This window comes from Monodelphis domestica, chromosome 7, assembly GCF_027887165.1.
Source record: "Monodelphis domestica isolate mMonDom1 chromosome 7, mMonDom1.pri, whole genome shotgun sequence".
Taxonomy (NCBI): Eukaryota; Metazoa; Chordata; class Mammalia; order Didelphimorphia; family Didelphidae; genus Monodelphis; species Monodelphis domestica.
The window spans coordinates 43,665,507-43,691,234 of record NC_077233.1 but is presented as its reverse complement, the minus strand read 5'-3'; the positions used below and the strand labels follow the sequence as shown (position 1 = coordinate 43,691,234).

General features: G+C 37.4%; 1 protein-coding gene across 20 annotated transcripts in view; it reads right to left on the bottom strand.

Moving 5' to 3' along the window:
* The window catches only part of LOC100619412 (contactin-4), a 1,170,520-nt gene that overhangs the window by 284,518 nt on the left and 860,274 nt on the right, over positions 1-25,728 (bottom strand). For all 20 annotated transcript variants that reach the window (XM_007500110.3, XM_007500117.3, XM_056804538.1 and 17 more), the window contains one exon: positions 4,530-4,625. In XM_007500110.3, coding sequence (XP_007500172.1) covers positions 4,530-4,625 — 96 coding nt within the window. The remainder of the gene's footprint in view (positions 1-4,529; positions 4,626-25,728) is intronic.

Here is a 25,728-nt window from a genome sequence, read left to right as displayed (position 1 = left end):
TAAGCTGTGAGCTGATTTCTGATTTCTCTCATTTCTGAGATTGAAAGCAGTTGGAGCATGCTTCATTTGTTTCCACCATGCACAAGTACAGACTTACGTGGTGACCTTGAGTTATGATATTTATGTAGCCTTTCAGGATATTTATGAGAGAGGCAAATATTGTCTCTGGGAAGAGATGAACAGAAAGGTTTCACCACATTTTCTGGCACTGCCACCTACTGCCTATGAAGTGGAAATCCCTCAGTGAAGACTTGTTAAAGCACTGCAGATACCAGGTTTAGGGGCTTCTACTTTTGGCTTTAAGATTGTCTAGGTAGGCAGCCTGAAAGAGGAGAGGTCTGATTAGAGTATCTAGCAGAAGGGAGGGAAGGAAGGAAGGAAGGAAAGAAGGAAGGAAGGAAGGAAGGAAGGAAGGAAGGAAGGAAGGAAGGAAGGAAGGAAAGAAGGAAGGAAGGAAGGAAGGAAGGAAGGAAGGAAGGAAGGAAGGAAGGAAGGAAGGAAGGAAGGAAGGAAGGAAGAGATTACCATGCTCTTTGCCCTCCTCTGGATCTTCACCAACTTATCTAGGCTCTTCCTAAAATGTCCTTCCCAGCCCTGTGAAACAGATTATACTTACTCATATTTTACAGGTGAGGATCAATGGTACAACAGGCTTTTTGAGTGTCTATGAACATTAACAGCTCTTCTATATTTATTTTGGAGTAGACTGTGATTTCATTCATGTAGGGAGTCCAGTTGAGGAAATTGCCTCTATTGATGCAGATGAGAACCTGTCCTTTAATATAGTCTTAGAGAGCTACTTGGGGTACTAAGAGTTTCAATGGTTTGCCCAGGGTCACACAGTCATTATGTGTCAGTCACTAGACTCAATACTCAAATTTTCCTGACTCTGCAGTCAAGTCATTCTTCATTACATCAGGATGGATCTTTTGGGGGGTTATGAATGATTATATACTGATGTCTAAAGCAAAATTTCTGGGTGTACCCCTCTCAGCACTACTGCCCATTTCCCACATGCTTATCTCCTATTTAAACATCCCTGTTGCTATTTTTCATTTCTTTTATTTTAATTTTAGTTTTCTTTCAATTAAAATTTCTTTCAATTTACATTTTAATTTCTTTCAAAGACTACTCCCATGGTTGGTTCCTGAAGAATTCTTCTGTGACTGAACAAGAGACATGGAATTTTCTCTCAAAAGCATGCTACTGTCCCTCCATTCAACAATCCTGAGCAGTGGATATTCTTCTTGAAACTCCTTTAATTTACATGCAAGAGGACAATTGCATAAAAATAAAAGAATAACTTTTCTTGGAAGCCCTATGGCTCCCATGTTTCTTTTCAGCTTCCTGTAGTTGGAGACCATTGAGTCCTGGGGCTAAATAACTAGCTGTTTAAAAACAAGTGAGAAAAATCCCTAGTCACCCAACTCTCCAAGACCTCTTTGTACTTCTCCTATGAAGGAGCACCAACAACAAACTGAGTGTGTTTTAGAAACTTTCCAGGGGCCAAGTCAAAATAGTGAAATCTCTTTAACAAGGTAGAATCTGAATCAAGATATATAGAATAGAATCCTGTAAGATGAGAAGCCAAACAGGGATGGTGAGATTACCAGAAATACCTGCTGACTGAAACTCATTTCAAAATAGATTAATTGCTGTTCATTTTTCTGTTACCCCGAAGTGGCCTGACACAGGACACTGCAGTCAAAATGGGACACACAGCATTGCTTACAATGGATTTCATGCCATTTCTCAGTACCATGCTGATAGAATAAAAGGCTGACTCATTTCCTTCCACTGCTTGATCTCTTATGATTACAACAGGGATGCCATATGCTCGGACTAAAATGCTCAGTGAGCCCAGTAATTCAGCGAGCCTGCCAGTCTCAAGGCAGGGAGATGCACATATCACAAACCCAATGAAAGGATTCCTAATACACAATTCACATTTGTGGATTTCAGGTTCCTAGGGATAAGGTAAGGGGGAAGTGGAAAATGTCATAAAAATGTTCTGTTTCCTTTAAAAGCAAAACAGAACACCTGGCTGCTATCTAGGAGATGACCGCTTCCAATTTTTGAACCTGATTTTCTTTGTCTCCAAATTTTCCTTCCTCTTCTTGCCCAGGTAGCTACTGTTGATGTTGTTTCTAATGAAGCTCATGATGTGAATTTCTATTTCCTTGTCTTTCACCATCACAACTGTCAGGAATGTCAGCACAGCTCAAGCAACAGGATTTTAGAGTAACTGAGCAGCTGCCAGGAAAGAAATATACATTCTAGGAGACCTTGGCGTAGCTTTTTCATGTACTCCTGTCTGAGAGCAGGAAGAAGAATTTGGGTTCCTCACTATTCATATGCCTATGATTTTTTCATGCTTTTCCTTACCTAAATACAGCATTTTTTTCTTAGGATACTTTCATTATTCATCTCATTTCTGAAATTAGTCTCATGCTTTATTACTGATTAACAGTGACTCCATCAAGGAAGATCAATCAATTAGCAACTTCATGAATTATCCTTACATTTACACTGTCATCCCAGAATTAAAGGTGAGGCTAGTCTTGACAAAAGGTGTTTTCATATTTAAGTAGTGACTAAATTAGAGAGAATGAATGTAAGACTTTTGCAACTCAAACATATTGAAAAAGGTCAGAATTTGTTCCTTCTCTAAGAAATAGGAATCCAGGCAGTATTTCGAGTCAACTAACACACAGTGGCATTTGAAAAATTGCCATTGAAATCACAAAAGGATGCTAAATCATTAATTTGCTAACTTTTCACTCCTTGATACTTCAGTTGAGGCAGAAAAAAGTTGTGACAAAAGATTAAAGGCACATTGCCAAGTTATTGAAGTAAAGTGGCTGCCAGGATTGACAGCAAACCTTACTAGTGCCATGGATGGAGGTATGGAGCAGTAGGGTCATCAGAAGCCAGGTCTATAATTAGTCATTGGTACAAACTTAGCCTTGGGCTCCCACTAGTGGCATAGCCTAATGATAAGTAAACCCACTGAACCTCAATTTTCTTAGTCTTACAATGGGGACAATGCGATTACCCTCACAAGATATTGAGAGGTACAAAGGAGATGTTACATGGAGAATGATTTTGAAATGCTATATAAATGGGAACTTTTTATTATCAGTGAAGTAACTTTGGAGCACAATGGAAAGAATGTTGAATGTATAGTCAGAAGATATGGGTTCAAATCCTGATTATTTACTACCTGTGAGACCTCAGGCAAGTCATTTAATTTCTGTGTTAGTTTTATCAACTCTAAATGAGGGGCTTGGAATAGATATTGTCTAAGGTTCCCTTCAAGCTCTAAGATTATGATTTTTATGATCATCAACATTAACACCTTTATCACCTACTCCCTTTGGTCTTGATTGCCCAGAGTTGGGTTTTAACCTGAATGATTAATCCTCCATTTTTTCAAGACTGGTACAGGGGTTCTTTGTGGGGTCAGACACCTTTGGCAATATAGTAAAACCTACAGATCCTGTTTCTGAATAATGTCTCTAAATGCATATAGTAAAATGTATAGCATTAGAAAGGAAATCAATTATATTGAAACACTTATCAACATATTTTTAAAAATTTACTAACACCACCAGGTTAAAAACCCTTATTCAAGTGGACTTCTAATCTTTTTTGTCCATTCTCCAGCACTTGCAGGAGAGTCATGATACCGGAGAAAGATATTGAATTGGGAATTGGTTAAAACTCATGAATTTCCTTTTACTACATATGTCACTTTGAGCAAGTAACTTCCTTTTCTTGTTTTTTTTTTTAAAGTAGGATGGCATAATGAACTGGGTACTTGGCTATGGAGTCAGCAAGCCCCAGGTTCAAATCTTATATCAGATATTACTATCTGTGTGAATTAACCTTTCTGTAATTTTATTTTCTCCTCTGTAAAATGAGAGGATTGAATTCAATGACTTCCAACGCCCTAGTTCTGTGATCATACCTTATTACCAACACTTACCTGACATTTCTACAATTATGTATTAAGGTATAATTATATCTATCTTACTCAGATCTATTGAGCCTCCTTATAGTTTTCCCTTTTCTATCCCATTGTTAGCTACAGAATATGGACTTCCTAAAGATTTCCTGGCTGCTCTGGTTATACTAGATGCTCTTGCTTTCATCTTAACCAAAAACAGATTCTGTAGATAAAAGAAAATAGTGCCTTCCTGCCAACACCATGTTAAGTCAATAATAAATATTGACAGCATTAGCTATTTCACTCCATCTAGAAAGATGTCTTTGACAGAGGTTTACTCAGGTGTCATTTTCCTTCATGCCAGGTAGATATTAAGTGGGATGGAACATTTTCACAATCTGACATTTTCACATCCTGATTACAATGGGCACCCAAAATAATTTCTCTTCTGCCCTGAGGGATCATGGAAATCTTTACAAATTGCACTCCCCACCCTGAGCTGGTGCCAGTCGACAGAACATTTGACAGGATGAAGAGTGGGTTACTGATGGGCAAAAATGGACTTTGCTATAATGTTTACCTCCAGAATGAGGAGGGGGGCCACACAGTAGCACCATTCCTTGACCTTGGCGCACAGATACCGTACTTCTTGTTCGTGTTTTGAAGTTTTCCAGATCTGTTGGAAGAGAGGAGAAGAAGAGAAAGAACATTATAATTGTAAACTCCAAGATTACAGTCTTGCAGATGATAAGTATTTTGATTTGGAGAGAAATCCCTAACAGAAAAGATATATCCCTCATATGCAATGTCATGAAAACTTTTTTCCCCCTTTTCAATGCCCTTGTTTTCTAGTCTTCTTGATTTCTTAAAATCACAGAATCAATGAACTTTAGAGTTGGGAAAGCATATGGTGGTCATTTAATGTAGCCGTTTGATTAAGGGGGCAACTACATGGCACAGTGTCCAGAGAACCAGGCCTAGAATCAAGAAGTTCTGGGTTTGAATCTAGCCTCAGATACTTTCAAGCTATTACCTGAATCAACCCCTGTTTGCCTTACTTCATCTTCCAAATCAGAATAATATTAGAATTTACCTCCCAGGGTTGTTGTGGGGATCAAATGAAAGATTATTTGTAAAACTTTATTATTAATTTATTATTAATATTTATAAGTCTTATATATAAACCTGTCACATAGTAGGTGCTATATCAATATTAGCTATGATTATTAATGAGGAAATTGAAGTCCATAAAGGTAAGGTGATTCTTCCAAGCTAATTAGCAGTGGATGCTGATTAATAGTAGAGTAAGGTTTGTTGTGTTTTTCCCACTATACCAACTGCCTTTTTTATCTACCAATTAACTGAACACTAGCATTTTTGGTTTTGGAAGTGTCTGTTTTAAGCCTTATAAAATCAGAGGAGCACAAATGAGTAGCCATCAAATCTAACCTCATAATTTTACAAATGAAGAAACTGAGACACAAAGCTGTTAAGTGCCTTTCTCAAGTTCAGGTAGATAGCAAGTGCTGAGGCAGAATTTGACCCCAAGGATTGCTTAGTCCAAACCCAATTCTCTATCTATTATGTCTGGTTGCCTCAGCCTTAAGGTACTATCAGTGTAAACAGAAGAAATACATTTAACTATTTGAACCTTTGGTCTATATAAATTTGGCCTTTGGATACTATCCAATATCTACAGCCAAATCCTACAACTAATTTAACTTTCTATCTTATCTTTTTTCCCTTATAGAGGCCATATTTACCAGCCAAATGGGTCTTCTTTTTATCTCACAGACATGTTTGTATTATCCCAGCTTTGCCTGGGTCTTTCCTCTCTGTCTGGAATTTCGTCCCCTTAGTTAATATTTTTTTAAGATCATGCTTGTAACATTACATTAAAGTTTGAAAACACCTTCCAAAGAGCAAGATATCCATCGAATAAGAATATTTTAAGTGCCTACTATGTTCTAGACATTGGTAGCACAAAGACAAAGGAAAAATAGTACCTTCCCTCAAGGTTTTTACACATCATTGTGAGGAAACAACACATGTGGAAAATTCAACACAAAATATATTAGACACAGGTAGAAAGGAAAGGAGAAACAGTTGGAAGTAGGTGGAGGGAGGGATCCAGGATTGATTTCTTGTATGAGGCAGTCCTTGACCTGAACTTTGAAAGAAGATTCTAATGACCCCAGGCAGGGATGGACAGCATCGAGGCAGAGGGATGGGAAATGGAATATAGTGAATGGGGAAGCAAGTTAGACCAAAGCATATGGGAAATATCCAAGAAGACTTAAAAATATAGCTAGGACCCAATTTTGAAAGGATTTAAAAGGTAAACAGAATGATTATAGTGCTCTAACACTTGCAAATAGGTCTATATGTATTATGTTATCACATTGGATAGTCACAACAATAATGTGAGGGAGATGCTATCATTATCTTCATTTTACAGATGAGGAAACTGAAATATACAGTATTCATAGAACCCAGTAAATGTCTGAGGAAGGATTTGAATTCAAATCCCAACACAAAGTCCAGTATTACTGACACTATTTTACCTACAATACCACCTAAACTGCCTACAGCTCTGTGTTACATCTTGTACTATTTAAACATTTTTCTCACCACCCTTTCATCCTTGGCTAGGAGTTCAGTGAGGGCATGGGCCATGCCTCATCCTTCCACGGTGTTTAGCAAAGGGTCTTCTGTCTAAGGAAGGTGATCCCCAAATATCTATTGAGTAATCTGTCTAAGGAAGCTGATCCCCAAATATCTATTGAGTAATCTGTTTAAGGAAGGTGATCCCCAAATATCTATTGAGTAATCTGTCTAAGGAAGGTGATCCCCAAATATCTATTGAGTAATCTGTCTAAGGAAGGTGATCCCCAAATATCTATTGAGTAATCTGTCTAAGGAAGGTGATCCCCAAATATCTATTGAGTAATCTGTCTAAGGAAGGTGATCCCCAAATATCTATTGAATAATCTGTCTAAGGAAGCTAATCCCCAAATATCTATTAAGTGATCTGGATGTTTGGTACCCTGAAATGCTCATGTATCTGAATTTTTGCTCATAATATCTAGCATGATAGAGACAAGGAACAGCACCTTCACTCTTAGAAATATATTCCATTGAAAAACTACCAAAAAAAAAGGAATAGCATGGATAGGAGTAATTGACTAAGCGTCGTGAAACTTACTGCCTCATTTCTCTCAGTGCTAGAGCATATGTTCCATGAATATTTCCAAAGCTAATTTAGATTCATTTGGAGAATTGAAGGCAAGTTTTAAAAATACTATAGTATTTATGGGGTTTTATTTTCACATATTTTTTACCTTAAATGTATTTTTGATCAATCAGCCCTTAATTCTGCTAATAAGAGGGTGCACAGATGAAGAGATACAAGGTAATGCCTTGAAGTGAGGCAGCCAAGACAAGCATCTTATTCCATCGTCAAGTAGCAAACATTTATTGGTGATCTGCTAGCCCTATGAAATGCTATAGGGGATTCAATGATGAATAAGACTTAGCTCCTGCTCTCTAGGGGTGATAAGAAGTGCATATATGAAGTGATCCCATTAGCAAACAAATTATAAGTGCTGAATGAGCAGCTGTAGGAGCTCAGGCTAGGGGGGGAAAGATCAAAGGCAAGAGTAGATCCTAAAGGATAGTATAAATTGTCCTTTTGAGCTACAAGGGCAAACGGTCAAGGAACATCACAATAATCCAGATATTTGATAAAAAAAATATTTGCATGTATTTATCAGGTGCCCACAGAGAGATTCTGAGTCTCTAACAAGGAGATATATATAACCCTGTGCCAAATCCTGACCTTATTCATGCCCATTTAGAGAGAGAGAGTTACAAACAGTGATAAACTCTCCAGCTAATGGCTGCTGAGGCTAATCAAGGAGCAGTGTTCAGGAGTGTTCAGTGTGGAAAACACTGTTGGGCTTAAATTGGTCTTTTCAGCCATAGCCGCCCACACAGATGGTAATTACCAACAGTTAGCTCTTTTTCTAATAGGAACAGAAACACATATGTTGTATGTGGAGTGTTTTTTTTTGTCCACGTTTGGTAGGATAAAGTTTTTTTTTTATATTTACATATTTATATATTTTTGGAACATACAGCTTATATCCAAACCCTTGCTGCCAGTTTCTGACAAGCAATCTCCTATCCCCTACATATAGATGTATTATATATATATATATATTTTTTATATACATACCTATGTATATATATACTTATAAATATATATACACAAAATATATCTCTATGTATATATACATAGAAGATAAGCAATAGTCCATATTACCGATTTATTTTTAGCAACAAATTGAGTCTGTTTTCATAAAAGCAATTCAAATTTAATTTATTCTATCCTGGAACTGACTAATTAACTGTCAACTTGGTTAAAGTTAGTTATTTGGCATTTTAAAAAAAATCATCAGACCTAAGATTTCATCAGTGGATAGAGTTCAGGGTAAGGAATTCCCCCGTTAGTGCTGGACATGTAGCAAATATTTAATTAAACGTTCCTTGCTGAATTTACCAATGCAGTTCTCCATCTGTGAGTTAACTCAGAGTTACAGAGAGTTGCCCAAGGCACTTAGGGTCATGTGATTTCCCCAAGGTCACATGGCCGGCAGGTGCCTGAAGCAAGAGTTGAACTAAGGTCTTCTTGACTGGAGGTCAGCTCTCCATTCTCAGGGGTATCATCCAAACCAAAATAGTTTGATTTGATTTTACAATTTTCATGGAATATAGATTCAGAATAGGTGTCTTGGTGTCATAAAGTCCTTAACACACCTCGCTACTATTCACTTTTTTCAAAATACAGAAACCCAGAATGAAATGGAACAATGGGAAAGAAAGCAAAACATATTTGGATTGAAAAACAAGATTGTTGTGTCGTTTCAAGGAAGGCTAAAGTACCAGATCTGAACCGAGGAAGAACTGAGTTCAACTTTGACCTCAGACACAGACGCTTATTAACCATAGAAGGACAAGTCACCTAACCTCGTCTACCTCAGTTTGTCTATCTGTAAAAAGAGCTGCAGAAGGAAATGGCAAACCACTCCAGTATCTTTGTCAAGAAAACTCTAAATGGGGTCACAAGGAGTTGAACATGACTGAAATGACTGAAGAACAACCACAATATATTGAGTTCATATCTTATTATCCCTTAATCCTTTTTGTAGTTCTTTACTCAGGCTATGGCTAATGTCATTTTCATCAACCCTATCTGCTGGTCTGCTAATATGCCTTTCGTGGAAAGCTTTGGTATTCAGTTTTATATTTGATTCTCTCTTTTGAACTACTTGGCATTTTGAAATGGGGCAGATATAATTCTCTTTCAGCCAATGTTAATTCAACATTAGCTAGATGCACGGCCATGTGCCAGGAATGGAAGGTGATACAAAAGATGAATGGACTCTGGTCCCTGACCCCCAAGGAGTTCTTGATCTATCAGGAAAACCAAGAAACATACACAAATAACAGTACTACAAGTTGCAATAGGATATGTTCAGAAGGAAGATACAAAGTTTTCTGAGAGTTATGGTGATATTATTCTTGGAGCATGTTTTATACCAATTTTGTTAGCAATTATGTTCTAAAGAATGTACCATTTCATGGTGGCTGTATTTGTGTGTTATATGATTTGTGCTGATAATAACTGTTCTTTTATTTTATTTTCCTACTGAATATATTATCAGTTTTTTAGCATGATTAGATAATATTCTACAATATTTAGAGGCTAAAGCTTATCAAGAGAGATTAGAAGAACATAACATATATTGAAGTGATTTATTCATGAAATTCCCAGAGGAGTAAATGCAGACAAAGGTCTTAAAGCTGCAGGCTGAGATAAATAATAATAATAATAATAAAACTATAATATATGGGAAAAAATTGGAATGCAGGTCCTCAAAATAAATCAGAGAAAGATGAGAGAGAAAAAAATCTATGCCACTTATTCTCTGCCTGGAAAGTTATTGAATGTTTAGAAGTAGGGAACAGAGAGTTTATGAGGTGAATTCTCTGCTTTTTCTTATCCTCTTACAATAAACACTAGGATACAGACTACAGGAAATATGACTTGGGGAAGAACCAAATAATCCTTGAGAAGTAATAAAGAAAAGCCAGAAAGTGTGAGAAATTCCTTTAGGTCATCATCGAAGGACCACTAATCAGCAAGACCAATAGGAAAAAAGGGAAGCCAAGGACAAATAAAGGGCATAAGGGAAGGAAAAACTTAGCTTGAAAAGGGGAGATTGAGAGGACCTAGTTTTTTATAAGAAAAAAAATAGTCAGAAGAGAAGAAGAGTCATCAGGGCTTTATTTAAGGAAGACAATTTCTTTCTTCCTAGGCTAGTTAGAGATCACTTGATAGGATACCTCTGGACAAGTAATTGCAACTATTCTCTTTATTTCTTCTACCCATTCAGCAAAAACAATCCAAAAGAAATTCATGAAATTTGAAAGAAGTCAAATGACATTTATCATGAATGGGATTCCACAGGTTATATGAATTACAGAATCACAGACTTAGATCAGCCTTTGCTTGAAGTTCTTTGGTGAAGAGTATCCACTAACTCTTAGGAAAGACTGTCCATCTTTGGGATAGTTTTCCCCATTTAGAAATGTTTCCCTATAACTGAGCCAAAGTCTGTCTCTTTGCAATTCTCCCATATAACTTCGAAAATCTCCCTCATGGGACAAAGTAGAATAAGTCTAATATCTATTTCACATGAAAGCTCTTCATTATAGACTAGAAAACACACACTCCTTAAGACTTTTGATCTCCAAGTTAAACAAACCAAACTCCAATTGATCTTTCATATGGCAGGCATGTCCTTGGCACTCTTCACCACCTTGGACATTCTTTTCCTCAGTTGTTGCAGTTTGTCAATTCCCCCCCTAAAATGTAGTAACTAGAATAGACCACAGAATAGATTCATTTGGCCAAATTTTCAACCTCCCTTATCCTAGGCAACATTTTTCAGTGAATGAAGCCTAGTTTCACGTTAACTCTTTTTGACTGCCATAATGAATTACTGACAGATACATATTGTGATCTACTATAATTCCTGGACATCTTTGAGATGAATTACCTTCCCCTTCTTCATACCTCAACTCATTCGGAATCAAAAAGTTAGCGTCACAAATATAGGGCTTTTTTATAGGTTAATGTTCACCCACACTAAATTTCATATTATTTGATTGAAATTTCACCTTGATCCTTCTTTATATATATCAGCTATGCTTGGCTGCCGTTTGACAAGTAGCTACTAATTACTGATTAAAGGCAGTTGAGTGGATATTACACCCCTTCATGCCTCCCTATTCCCATATGAATAGAACTTAGCAATACATGATTCCATCCACTGTCCTTTAGCAATTCTGTTATTTTTTAATAATGGCACTCTTTTCATAGTGTTATAAATGAAGACCTGGAAAGGATCTTAGAAACTAGTGAGTACAACCCCCTCATTTTACAGATGAAGAAACTGAGGCCCAGAAGTCATTTGCCAAAAGTAAAAGAGGCAATAAATAGCACAGCAGGAATTTGAACCCAGGATTACAAATCCCATGCCTCAGACTTCAAATCCTATGCCTATTGTATTGCATCCTACTGTTTCTCCATTGTTGAGCCATATTCCAGAGCTGAATTCCATTGCCCTGATTCATAGTATGATCTATTGTCAAATTTGCCTGCTTGCTTTACAATCTCCAATTAATTTCTTGTGACACATACTTTGCTCATTTGGGTACAGACACCTGAGGACATGGTTTTTTATCTCTGGCTTCCATGTGTTCTATTTCCCATGAAGAAGCACATATTTTTACTGTATCCTTTTCCTATCTTCTAGCTATTCTTTATAATATCTCTCTGTGAAAAAATATTGGGGCAAGTTTTTGACCTACTCATCCCTTCATAGTTTCAAATTCTTTTCTTTAGATTTTCAAGGTTGACCTTTATTAGGCTAGCGCCAAAATTTCTATATTTTCAATCACAATCCTGCAATACAGATACCATTCTTAGACATCTTCTTCTTAGCCATCTCTTAGTATACTCAAACTGCTTTTCCTTTTGGAAATGCCTGCCATCAGTTTGTACCAGTGATAAAAACATTACTGGAACCTCTGAATCTTCAGTTTCTCATCCAATATTTTATAATCTCTAAGTAGTACTAGGTTCCATCATGCAATATTGTTTGTTTCCACATGACTCAGTCCACTGGGTCATTGGTTTTGACCAGTCTTGGAATGTTCTTTGACATGCCATGTATATATGACCTTGAAAAACCAAAAGACTTCTCTCTTCCAACCACTAGGCATCATTTCTTTTCTTTCTTTCCTTTGACCAAATGAATTAATCAATCATCAACAAAACAGGACCTTATTGCACACCTATAAGGTGACAGACGTGATGCTAAGTGACTGGGATATATAAACAAAATAAAGTAATGTCAGTCCACAAGGAGCAACCATACAACATTTACTAGATGAGCTCTCTCATGATGGCACCTGTGGATTTCTACACTCTTTCTTGGAATGGAAGTTGCTGCTGCCTCATAACAAAGTTTGGGTTCTTCTTCTAGAGGGAAAACTTCATGTCCCTTCCCTAGGTCCCATAAGATTATAGATTTATAATTAGAAAAGACATCAGAGGTCATCTATTACAACCATGTCATTTTATAGATGAGGAAACTGAGGACCAGGGGGGATATTTCTTGGTTCACTCCTTAATTCCCTTCTGGGTCCCTCCTCTACCATGACCTAGCAGTCTTAATAATCTGGAAGATTACTCTGTTCCTGGGATTCAAAGGCCTTTCCAGGCTATCTAAACATCCACAAAATAAACTCAAAAAGTTAAGAACCTCTGTCATTTTCTATTTCAGATGATTATACAGTACTTTGATCATGTATAGTAATTGCTTATCTGTGCCAAAAAGACAAACATCATTAACACTCCTGGAGACCATTTCTATATTTGACTTGCCCTAGACACTTGACCTAGGAGAGATTCTCTGTCCTCACTCTCTCATCATTCTTCTTAATACCTCTAGTTATCATCTGTTCTGTTGAATTTTTGACTATCTTCTTCCAGTCATGAATTCTTAGAGCCCTCTTCCCATCTTCTTGCTTCCTTATTTCACATTGTAATGAGGTGCCTTTGACTCCCATTAGTTTTCAAGTCAACTTTATAAAGAATTCCCTTTCCTCTTTTCACATAGATGTGACACCCACTCAACTGTATTTAACTAGTTATTAGATATTTTTGGACAATCAGCAGCTGAACATTGCTAATGTTTATAAGGAAAGATCAAGCTGAAGGATCAGACTGATTCTTTCTGTCACTTTGCATCTCTCCTTTCTCTATCCTCTCTAGATAATGTTTCTAGAAATTTCCTTATATCTTTCCACTTCTCTATCACAGATTTAGAGCTATGTGAATCTTAGAGTTGATAAAAACCAAATTCCTCTATCTTAGAGATGAGGAAATTGAGTCACAGAGAAGTGAAATGCCTTGGTCATAAATTCTCCATCTTTTGTTCAGAAGAGGTCTAATGACATCCTGGGGGTGAAATGGATTTAAGTGACACAGAATTGCACAAAGCTGTCAGCCTCATTATCTCTTCCAGAGCCATCAAAGTTCACTGGCAATACAATAGTCAGGATGACTGGCGAGATATGGCATAGAGTGGATGACCTTGGCATTTTTTATGTCTGACCAAGATCTAATCCCTCCATAGTGAGAGCTTCAGCCACCTTCAAGGCTGTTGGAACAAACTGTTTCATCTCCCCGTTCCTCTGGGGGAAGTCTTCACTTGCTTCACTTGTACTTTACACTCCCCCTAAATCATTGACAGGTTTGAGACCTATTAGCTATCCTCAATCTGGTTTTAGCTCCTCTACCAAGACGACTTTTATCAGGATGTGGCAGTTGTGCATGCTGCAGCTTTTTAGAGTCACAAGTAAGAGTTGGATGAAAGGTGGATGAGCAGCCTTAAAGAGGGCTTGGCAAGCCCTCACACCAGAGGTGCTAGTCTGTTTTGAAAATTCCATAAAACCTTCATATATTATAAATCACAGACCACAGAAGAAAGAATAGAGAATTTTCTAATGCACTGCTATCATTTTACAGAAGAAAAAAAAAGGACCCAAGAAGTTAAATGACCTACTCAGGGTCATAAAGGTTTATGTGGCAGAAATGGCATTTAAACTGTGAATTTTAGTTTTACTCCACCCTGCTTAGTCTTTAGAATTCTAGCAAACAGGAATGTATACACCCCCCACTTAAGGGTGTGTTAGCAAGCGACAAATCAGAAACAACTGATTGATCCACTGAGTTGTCCTAAGCCAAGTTTAAGCCACCATTGGTACATGTGAGATACAGGAAGTGATGTAAAGAACTGCCTTTATATTTTGCTTCACTTCCTGTGAAAGGAACTTTTTTGCTGACTTGGCCATGGGACTTGTAAAGACTAAAATTAATATCCAAATACTCCAAGTATTATTTTAATACTATTTATTAAAATTAAAAAAAAAAACCTAGCAAGTACCTAAAAGGCTCCCTCCTTCCTGCTAGTATGCAGCCAGAGAGAGCGCCGTGTGGGCGGGAACAGAAACTCAAAAGTCCCTCCATGTAAGGAGACACACAAATAGGAAAAAGAAAAGAGGATTGTGGGAAATGTAATCTCTAGGGTTCAAGATTCTAAATCAATACAAACTCGACCTGAGAGGAGCTCAGTGTGAGACCTCAGACTGCTTTCCTTTAGATGGTCATGTGGTGAGTAATAAGACTGACTTCCCTTTCCCTTGGTTTTCTGAAGAGGCCTCTTGGCCAAGGTCTCTGAACTCCTCCCTGGCTAAGATCAGGCTGGAGCAGATCAATTCCCTTTTCCCTCTCTCTCTCTCATTCTTAATTTCTCCCTTCTATTGTAAATAAATCACTATAAAATTCCATTCTGACTTGAGTATTTCTTTGGGATTTAGAATTTAAATCCCTGGTGACCAAATAAAATTATATTCAGTCTCAATCCTAAATTTAACCCTTACAGAATCCAGGTTCTCTGGCTCTGGATTTATTACATCACTTTGTAATATAATATTCTGCTTCTTTCCATAATGATGACATAATTGTTTTAGAGGGACAAATGGACAATAAAGGGGAAGGAGTAGAGAAAGAGAGAGAAGAAAAGAGAGGGGAGGTAGAGGGAGGTGAAGGATTATGGGATAGGGAAGATGAAGAAAGAAAGGGGAAGGAAAGGGAGGGAGGAGTAATGGGAACAAGAGAAAAGATAGAGGTAAGGAAAATGTAGAGTGCTAAAAAGAGAGGGAAGAAGGTGTTGGTGAAATGGAAATAGAAGGAGGGAAAGAGAAGATTATAAAAGAATAGAGGAAAGCATATAGAAGGGGAGATGAAGGATAAGTCAGGAAGGAGAGAGGCAAGAAATAGAAGGAGGAGGAAAGGGAAAACAAAGCAGAAAAATGTGAATGTGGAAAGGAAGCGAAGAAAGAAATGAGAGTATAACAGGAGAGAGGCATAAAGGGGAAGATAAGGATGGAGGAAGAAGAGAAGCAGGGAGAGAGATTTCTAAAAATTAGTTTAGTATTGAGAGACAATGAGAGGGATCATCCTGGCCAGGGATCTCTTCTTGTGGCCATAGTTACTTTCTAGAATTCTCCCTTGTCCCCCAAAGGCAGGCCATAGGGACAGGTATATAATGCTAAGCCTGTTATTTTATTGGTATTAGGAAATTTCTACTCATATAGCTGTAAGAGATTTCCCTTTAGCATTGAGAAGTTTTACTTGCCTAAGGTCACATAGCCAACCTATGTCGGAAGTGAGATTTTAACTGATCCTCCTTCCTTCTAGACCAGCATTATATATATGACACCTTGTTTCCTCTTATTATCAGGCCCTATTACATGTAAGCTGATTCTTCTAAGTTCACTCTTATATGTTTTATTAGACTTTGTTTCACAGCCTCTTTCATTCTAGCATCTCACACAGAAAAAGAAATCAAAATTCACAAGACCTAGCAAGGCCAAGACCTCCTTCTTGATGTTCAAACCCTTCAGGTGAAGGGAGCAAACCATGCATTATTGAAGGTATCAAGTGAGAATGATGAAGGCCACTAGGTTTCCTTTACCAAAGAAAACAAGCAGAAAATAAATCACTGAGGGAGAAGTTAATGATTCTAGCTCCCACCGAAAGACACTGATAACATCAGATGGGCACAGTCCATCTAATTTTGCAAGACTACTCCTTGCATAGGTCTTTGACCAAAAGACTAGACCACAGGCTGTTTTCTCTCTGCTATAATTGTTCTCAGAGGCAGGAATGTAAGCATTCAGATGAACCAAATTCTCTTCCACTTCAGGGTAGCATAGTGAAAACTGTCTTAAAGATAGTTTGACCCTGGAATGATTACTGAATCTCTTTCCCTGAAGACCTTTACAGAGAGAATGCCAGCTTCAGGAAAATAGGCAGCCTAGATTTATAGATAGGCTACTAACAAATAACCCATGCATACAAATGACAGCCAGTCTCAGCTCCTCCTGCTGCCTGAGTTACCCCTTACATCTTCCAGTTCCTGTGCTCCTGCTGTTTTTATGGGTGGTATTAAGGAATGGGAATGGGGCTGGGATTTCTATACAGAAGTGGAGAAACAGAGGAAGCTATAGAAAGCAAGGACTAGAGGATCTAAGATCAGGGATTTTCTCTCTGCTCCTAACATCCTCCTTTATATTGTTTGAATTGAAGATCTGAGTTCAAATATCACTTCTGATATTTCCTAGCCGACTGACCCTGAAGATGTCACTTAACCTTTCTCAGACTCAATTTCCTCATTTGTAAAATGAAGGGTTTGGACACAATGGCCGTCAGGGACTTTCCAGTTCTAACTCCATGATATTATGATTCATATGCATTAAGTTTCCAACAAACAGAGATCTTTGAGGTTAACAAATATATTCTTCTCAAAATCTGGAAGGCTAAAAGTGATAATAATAATTCACAAATGAGTGTGAATAAATCCAAGCCCTGATTTTCTTTATACCAAGCCAATATGATGTGTATCTGGCCAATACGATTTTTCATAGGTTGGAGAAAGTGTACATAATTACATTGCTTGGTATCCTGGGAATTTTTGAGGTAGAAGACAGCTAGCTATGTTGTCGAAATGGTACAGCTGAGTCTTGGAGATGAGGCCATGGACCCATGGGGCCACAAGAAAGTAGCTAAGGGCAACAGGAAAACTCCAAAGAGGAACCTCTTGTTTCAGAATTTAGCTGACTGTTTCTTTGTCTACTTCTTCTTTCTGGAGTTGGAATTATGGTTGAAAATCACAATTAGACCTGATGCACTCCTGAAAGTCTCTTATTCCAACCCTTTAATTTTACATATGAGGAACTTAGTCACTGAGATTTAAGAAACTGATCCAGTAAGAAGTGAAGAGCAAGATGATCAAAGAAAAACAAACAAACACAACCTGGACTTATATGAAATGATGCAAAGTGAAGTGCTAGAACCAGGAGAACATTGTACACAGTAACAGTAATAATGTACAATGATCAACTGTGAATGATAACTATGATCAGCAATGCAAGCATCCAAGACAACTCCAAGAGACTCGTAAAGAAAAAGGCTCTCCACCCCCACAGAAGAAATGGATGGAGTCTGAATACAGATTGAAGCATACCATTTTCGCTTTATTTCTGTCATGAGTTTTTTCTTAGTTAAGTGACATATGTCTTCTTTCACAACTTGGCAAACATGGAAATATGTATTGTGTGATAACACATGCATAACCCATATTATATAATCTGCCATCTTGGAATGAGGGAGCAGAGGGAAGGGGGGTGGAAACATGGATCATAGAATGTCAGAAAACAATTATTAAAAATTGCATCAACATGTTATCTGGAAAAGAAAAAGAAAAGAAAAAATAAGAAAAAAAGAAATTGACCTAAGGTCACCGAGTAGTCAGCAGTAAAGCCAAGATTTAAACCCAACGTCTGTGGTTCCAAATGTTGCAATTCTCCCACTGTGCCATATTGCCTGTCCCTGATCCCTATTATAGGGGAAGCCTCCTGCTCTCAGGGCTGGCATTATTACTGAGGCTCTAGTCCATGGTTTGGGGAACTAGTCTTGGAACATAAGCCACAATTTATGACATTTCATTTTATGTGGGGAAAAAAATGTTTTCCCAATTCCAAATTGTACCGACCTAAAGGGTACACTTTGGGGACATAACCTGTGTATGCTAGAGATTGCCTAGAGTTTGGACACTATTTTTCTTTAAATGGGAAGTTAGCAACCTCTGCTAGGGAACCTGTGAAGAGAATTAATCTCCTTCATTTTATTGCCATTTCTTCTATGGGGGAACATTGGTTGGAAGAAGAAAAAAGTGAACCGGGAAATCTGTTAATTTATTTATAAAGGCTGGGCTGAATAGAGTAAAAAAGAAATATACTAGGTAGTTTCTGGGTATTATTTTCCTAGCTTTTATTTTTCTAAGTTTGGTTGGAAATTACAATCTTTCCCTGTTTACTCTCAGCCCAGTGGAGGCTAATTCCTTCCTCAAGTTGTACCCATAATTTAATGGTCCTTTAGTCTCTTAGTCTTAGTCCATATTCCATCTTCCTCTGGGACTTTTTGGTAATTTTCCTCATCCTTTGAGGCTCAGGTACTGCTTCCTCCAAAAAGCTTTCCCTGACTCTACCCCACCTTGTTAGCACTTTCTCCTTTCATAAATTATTTTGAATTTGTGTGTACGCTTTCTCCTCACCCCCTTAAATTCTGTAAAGGTAAAGTTCTTTTGTCTTGGCATTTCTAGCACCTAGCTTACCTTGTGGACAAAGAGAGCTCAAGAAACATTTGTTGCATTGTTGACTTGAACAATCATTGTCACTTTTCAGCTTAATTCAAAATTGAGATAAGCTAAAGCCTCTGAGAGACTTATGACCTTCCCTACTTCAATAAGGTTCAAATACCTTTTGTTAAAATTATGCCACATTATTTTCAAGAATTGATGGAACATAATAGCATCAAGATAGGATTAATACTATGATGTGTGAGCTTTTAACATTTGGATAAATTAATAAATTAATATTAGCAGCTAGATAGTATAGTATATACTATATATAGTATATAGTATAGATGTACAGTAGATAGTGTTGGACCTGGAGTCAGAAAGACTCATCTTCTTCAGTTCAAATATGGCTTAAGATATTTTATAAATGTATGACCCTGGGCAAGTCACTTAACCCTGTCTGCCTCATTTTTTTCATCCATAAAATGATCTTGAGAAGGAAATGGAAAAACATTGCAGAATCTTCAACAAGAAAATCATAAATAGGGTCACAAAGAAACAGATGTTCTTGCCTAAAAGTGGTTCATGTTGTGATTGGATAAGACAACATATAAACAAACATAGACATATGAGACCCATGTAAACTCTCTCAGAGAGAAAGTACTAATCTATTTCCTGCAGAAAGTAAGATTTGATCTTAGCCTTTTAGGGAAAAAGAAAAAGATGAAGGTGAGGAGTGAGGAAATTCCAGACACAGTTTGGAGATGGATTGTTGTAGGTAAGGTACAGAAAGCCACTGTAGCTAGATTAAAGAGTTTGTGAAGAGGAAAATAGTGTAAGAAGAATAGAAAAGTAGATAGATAGGCAGGCAGATTTTGAAATGCTTTAAAAGCCACACAGAGGATTTTATATTTGATTCTAGAGCTAATAGGGAACCACTGGAAGTTAGTGAGTGGGTTAATGATAAGGTCACTTTGGCAATTTTGATAGCTGAATGCGGAATTCCTTTCAAGGGAATAGCTGGGCGGCACAGTGGATTGAGAGCCAGGCTTAGAGGCAGGAGTCCTGGGTTTAAATTTGGCCTCAGACACTTCCTAGCTCTGTGGCTTTAGGCAAGTCACTTAACCCCATTGCCTACCTCTTCTACCTTGGAGACAATGCAAAGTATTGTAAACCTTAAAATTTCTTAGACTTGTGAATGTTGGAAATTTCACCATTGGAAGGTGTCATGCTTGGAGGGAATTTCCTACTGATAGTGGGAACTCTATTGGAATGTGAACCCCATTGGCAAGGGAGGTTCCTCCTCCTCCCTTCTTAAGATTACTTTAGGACAGAAACCTTTTGCTGAACAATGGAAAGGGCTGCAGCATAGATCAAAATTTAATTATTCCATTCTCCACCCTACTCAGGGTAACAGGATTTAGCTTCTCAGAGCACAACCTCTCAGAGCAAAAACTCTCCAACCACCTCCCAGTCCTCAGACCCTGCTATCTTTAAGGAAAACATCCAAGTTCCCTCCCCTCAGTTCTCACATCTACCAATCACTGTCCATGTCTTCCCTGTGACAATGGTGGCTCTAGCTTAACCCAGGACCGCCCAGAGGTCTGTGGCTTTGCACATGTCTGTTGAAGGTCATATTCTCAAATAATTAAATCTTGATCCTTTGCTACAGCCCTTCCTAAATTCTGTTACCCTGAGTAGGGTGGAGATTGGAATAATTAAATTTTGATCTATGCTGCAGCCCTTTCCATTGTTCAGCAAAAGGTTTCTGTCCTAAAGTAATCTTAAGAAGGAAGGAGGAGGAACCTCCCTTGCCAATGGGGTTCACATTCCAATAGAGTTCCCACTATCAGTAGGAAATTCCCTACAAGCATGAAACCTTCCAATGGTAAAATTTCCAACATTCACAAGTCTAAGAAATTTTAAGGTTTACAGTATTGATACTAAGATAGAAGGTAAAGAATTAAAAAAAATGTGTCAAACAAAACCAGCTTATAAGTATTACATGTTAATTGTCTGAGAACTCTGCTTATAGACAGTAGTATTCATTGCTAGTCTAGAAGTGCCATCTTTGAAAAGGAGTTGGATTTTTCAAAACTCACAGGGCCGTGGCAAAGGTAGGAAGACAGTGAGAAGAGAATATGACCAAGGAAAAGGTATTTTGAATTTCCCAACCATAGAGAATTCCAAGTCAAGGGAAGATGTACATTTTTATATGTAATGGAGCCTAGAGAGCATGCAGAGTGTGCTTGGATGATTCAGTCTCCTTTGGGAGGAGGAAAAATAAGATGCTTTTGGAAAGGCATAAAGGAAATGCCCTGCTTTCCAATAGGGAGCACTCAAAGACCTCATATCACTGGTTTGGATTTGCTAACCACACACTGAAGAGATGACTGTGTAGATAGAACTTGGGCTCATTTAATAGATCAAAGTCTATTATCTTTATTTTTATTTATTTATTTATTTATTTATTCATTCATTCATTCATTCGTTTGTTCATTTATTTATTTATTTATTTATTAGGTCTTTATTCCTGACAGGGAGTATTCCAGTTGAGGTGAAAACTACTAATGGTACTTCTTAGGGAGAAAAGTGTCGAGCCCTTATTTTCTCAGTGAAACCACCACAATGTGGCCTCTTGTTGCTTCTGTCTCTGTTATATTTATCATTTTCTTGCTTAATATTAAGGGGTTTTGGAGACATCTACAACCTTTTCATCTTCAAGAGGTTGGAAAGATGAGCCACCAGTGACCTAGGAGCCTAAGTCCATCCTAGGTTTTGCATGCATCTAGCTCAGTAGTGACCCCCCCTGGGGAATGATCCAGGGGTCTAGCCCTGAGGTAGTTGAGAGGAGGACTGAGTCATCTGGAGGCCATTCCAAATTTGGAAGTGAAGTTGGTGAGATTAACTTTATAAAGAAAATCATTTAAGTCTAATCTCACTCTTTCAAGGGACAAGGAAATATAGGGGAGAATGTGGTATCAGATGATGAAAGAAACCATGGATAACTTCTCTTTTCCTCATGTCTTTGTATTAAGATCTTTCTTAAAGGTCATTTGTTATTAAAGGTTTAAATAAAACAGGGGCACGAATCACTGGTGTCTAACAGTGGGCAAAACCCCACTGAGATGGGAGCCCAAATTGAGATCATTGGAGAGTAGACATCATTTGATTCTTCATAGTTAATGAAGACTTTCAAGACATATAAAAGATTAGATAACATTGGTGGTGGGAATGAGTGGGAGATAGAGAGATGTATAAAAGAAAATATAGGGTAAATTTCCTCCTGTTCTTGTGGAAAGTACATTTTAGTCATGGCATCCCATTACTACCAACCATTTCACCTTAATGCAGACTCTTGACCTACTTTCCTCATGGGATGCATATGGAGTAGCAAATAAAATGGTACCAATTAGTTATATTCAAAAGTGTGTATTCATTCTTTTTCACTAAGGTCACAATGGGGAGGTATGGTAACTAAAAATTCAAATTAGCAAGACCAAGAGCTCTACATCTTTTGATATATTGTCCAGTTCTAATGCTGGACCATAGCCTGCATCAGAAAAAAACAGATTGGAAAGATGGGACTAGGTAAGGAAAGGCTTTGAATGCCAAAAGATAAATTTTGTTTTGATTCTGGAGGCAACAAAGAACCACTAACATTTATTGAATGAGATGGAGGAAGAAGGTGATATCTTTGAACTTGAATACTTCAGGAAAAAAACCCTTTGGTGGCTGAATGGAGGATGGATTGGAGTGGGAAGAGACCAGAAGCAGACAGCTCCACCAGAAGATTGTTGTAATAGCCCAGGATTGAGATGAGAAAGGCCTGCACTAGAAATGATAGCAGTGTCAGAGGAACATTTAAAAAATGGCCCATGGGGAAGTAAATAAGTTTTGTTGAGGAATAGTGAGAAATCTAGAATGAAGTATTTTTTTTTTGAGTATGAAGGAATTGGTCAATGATGTTGTCCTCAACAGTAATAGTAATAAATAATAATAAAACAGTAATAAAATGATAATTAAAATAGTAATTAATCTACCTCAGGGCTAGACCCCTGGATCATTCCTCGGGGGGGGGGGTCACTACTGGGCTAGATGCATGCAAAACCTAGGATGGACTTAGGCTCCTAGGTCACTGGTGGCTCATCTTTCCAACCTCTTGAAGATGAAAAGATTGTAGATGTCTAGTAATAGGTAAGTTGGTGGGTATAGAGGAAAGGAGGAAAGTTGGGTTTTGGAGAAACTGAATTTAAGATGTTTATTGAATATGAAGTTCAAGATGTCTGAAAGGTAGTGGGAAATGTGAAATTGGAGATTTCCTTCAATTCTTTAAAAACATAATTCTGAACTGATGGAGTCTAGAGAAAAAAGCACTTTATTTAACTTTCTTCATATATTTTTCCTTTTTTGTGAGGTCTCTTCCACAAAATGACTAATATGGAAAAAAATTTACATGATTGCACATGTGAAAAATATATATTAAATTTCTCAACCCCTGAAATATACAGGAGGAGTGGGATGAAGGAGGAAGACTGAGTAGGAGGGAGAGAATTAGGGACTCAAAATGAAAAAATATATATTTTATATTAAATTGGTAAGAAATAATGTATCATTTTTTTAAAAAATCCATCATTCTGCATGGTAGTCCATAGGCCTTAGCAGATGGTCAAAGGGGTCCAGGTTACACAAAATGGTTAAGATTCCCCTGATTTAATCTTCATCTTGAATTCTAGTCCTCTATTCATTAATAATCTTTACAACCATTTTATACTTTTTCCCTTGAGTTCCTTACAGAGTAGGGGCTATTTGTTTTTGTACTTTTTTCTCTTTTCCCAGCATAGTTCCTGGCACATAATAGGTATTTTCTTTTCTTTTCTGAGTTTTAGTTAATACATCGTTTTAAATATCTTTTGGTAAAGACAAATCCTTTCTAATTGATCCATCACATTTGATTTCTTCCTTCCCCCTTTCATTATATGCCTTTCCCCAGTTCCTATTCCTCATTCTTATTTCTCATGCTTCTTGCCTCACCTTGCTGCTGCCCCCTACTTTGTCTAAACTCTTGTTCTATTTAGGAAGCCAAAGAATAACTCAATTTAAAATGTTTTCGTTTCCCTGTGTGTTCGGTAAAAATGTATACCTACCTAACTCACAGAGTTATTGTGATTAGTGAGATACAGCCTTGTAAATTGTTTTGTCCCCCTTTGGAGACAGGTGCCCTAAAAATGCAGGCTATTATTACCATCGTTTTTCTCTGCAGGGTTCTTCTATCTCCTTCTTACTGGGAGTGTTAATGGTTAGGCAGCTTTTCCTTTCTTTGTGTTGAGCATCCTGTGCCTTTGAGCCCATTCTTACAGAACATGATGCAAATACGTCACCATAGAGTCAAGAAACAAAGGCTCCAGGAGAAAAGCAATCCAACAAAGGATTCATCTAGGCAGCCATGACCATCCTTCTAGCCCAGAGGGGGACACATCTTGACATGGGTAGATTATCCTCAATTGGAATGATCGAATTTTCAATTGTGGGAGTACAGTGGCAGCAAAGGTGGTCATCTTAGCATCAAGTGCTCAAGGATCTTGACTTGAAATCAAGGTTCCAAGAATTCTGAAAGGGACAACTGACCTATATCTTTTGATGAAGAAATGAGTTTGTGATGGGGTATCAGAGAAGAATAACATATGAAGTATCATGCAAAAACGGAGTGTTTTGTGTGTTTACTATCAGCCATTCACTGAGCTGTCAGTGATGTGCCATCCAGTTCTTCATTCTTTATTTACTAGGAGAATCTTATAATTTAATAGAACACAAAGCATAGCATTATAGCTTTGATATGTAGATTGATTTTTAAGGGAATATATGAGCTTATTAGGAAGGAAGCTGCAAGCTTAGATTTTTTTGAGTATGCAATTTTTCATTGGGGTGTTATTATTTGTTTTTTTCATTAAATAATAAAATTAGCAAAATGTGATTAATTTTAATATTTACCTTCAATAAAAATTGTTTTATTAATTCCATTGTTCCATTAAATTCAGGATAAATTTAATGGAAAACCTATGAGAAGAAGGTTTCTTAATCTTGGGGGAGTCACTATTTTCCCTGGAACCATGAAATTGAACAGAGAAAAATTACATCTTCATTTTCCCTAGATTCTAATGGGATTTGAGAGTTTTCATCACTTATTTAAAAAAAAAAAGCATTCATAGAAGAGGCCCATAGGATTTACCACACTCCAAAAGGGGCACATCACGTACAAAGAAAAGTTCAGAGATTCTGACCCTGAGCTTTAGAGACAGCATTGCTCAGTGTATAGAGGCCTCTGGGTTTAGAGTCAGGAGGACATAAACTCATTTCCTGCCTGTAGGAGTAACTTTATGAACTGATACAGAATGAAGCCAGCAGATCTATACGATAATAACATTACTGAGAACAACTCTGAAAGTCTCTAGAATTCTGATCAATACAATGATAAATCACAAATCCAAAGGGATGAAGCAACATGTACAAAATGGCAGAAATGTGCTTAACTCAAAATTCAGAAAAAGACACATTTTCAGACATGGCTAATACAGGAATTTCTTTTCCTGATCGATTCATCTCTGAATTGAAGGCTTCATTTATTTATTAATTCCCCTGGGAGGGAGCATTTGGAGAAGCAGATTAAATTTAAATATACTTGTTAGTTAAAAAAATTAAAATTTTCAAAAGAGAAGTATAAGCCAACAAATAAAAAAGCTATTTTTTATCTACCTTATCTACCATCTTAGAATCAATACTAAGTATTGCTTCCAAGTCAAAAGAATGCTAAGGGCTAGGCAATTTAGATTAGGTGACTTGCTCTGGGTCACACAGCTAAGAAGTGTCTAAGATGAGATATAAACCTAGGATCAACCACCTCTAGGTCAAGTTCTCTATTCACTGAGCTACCTATCTGCCCTT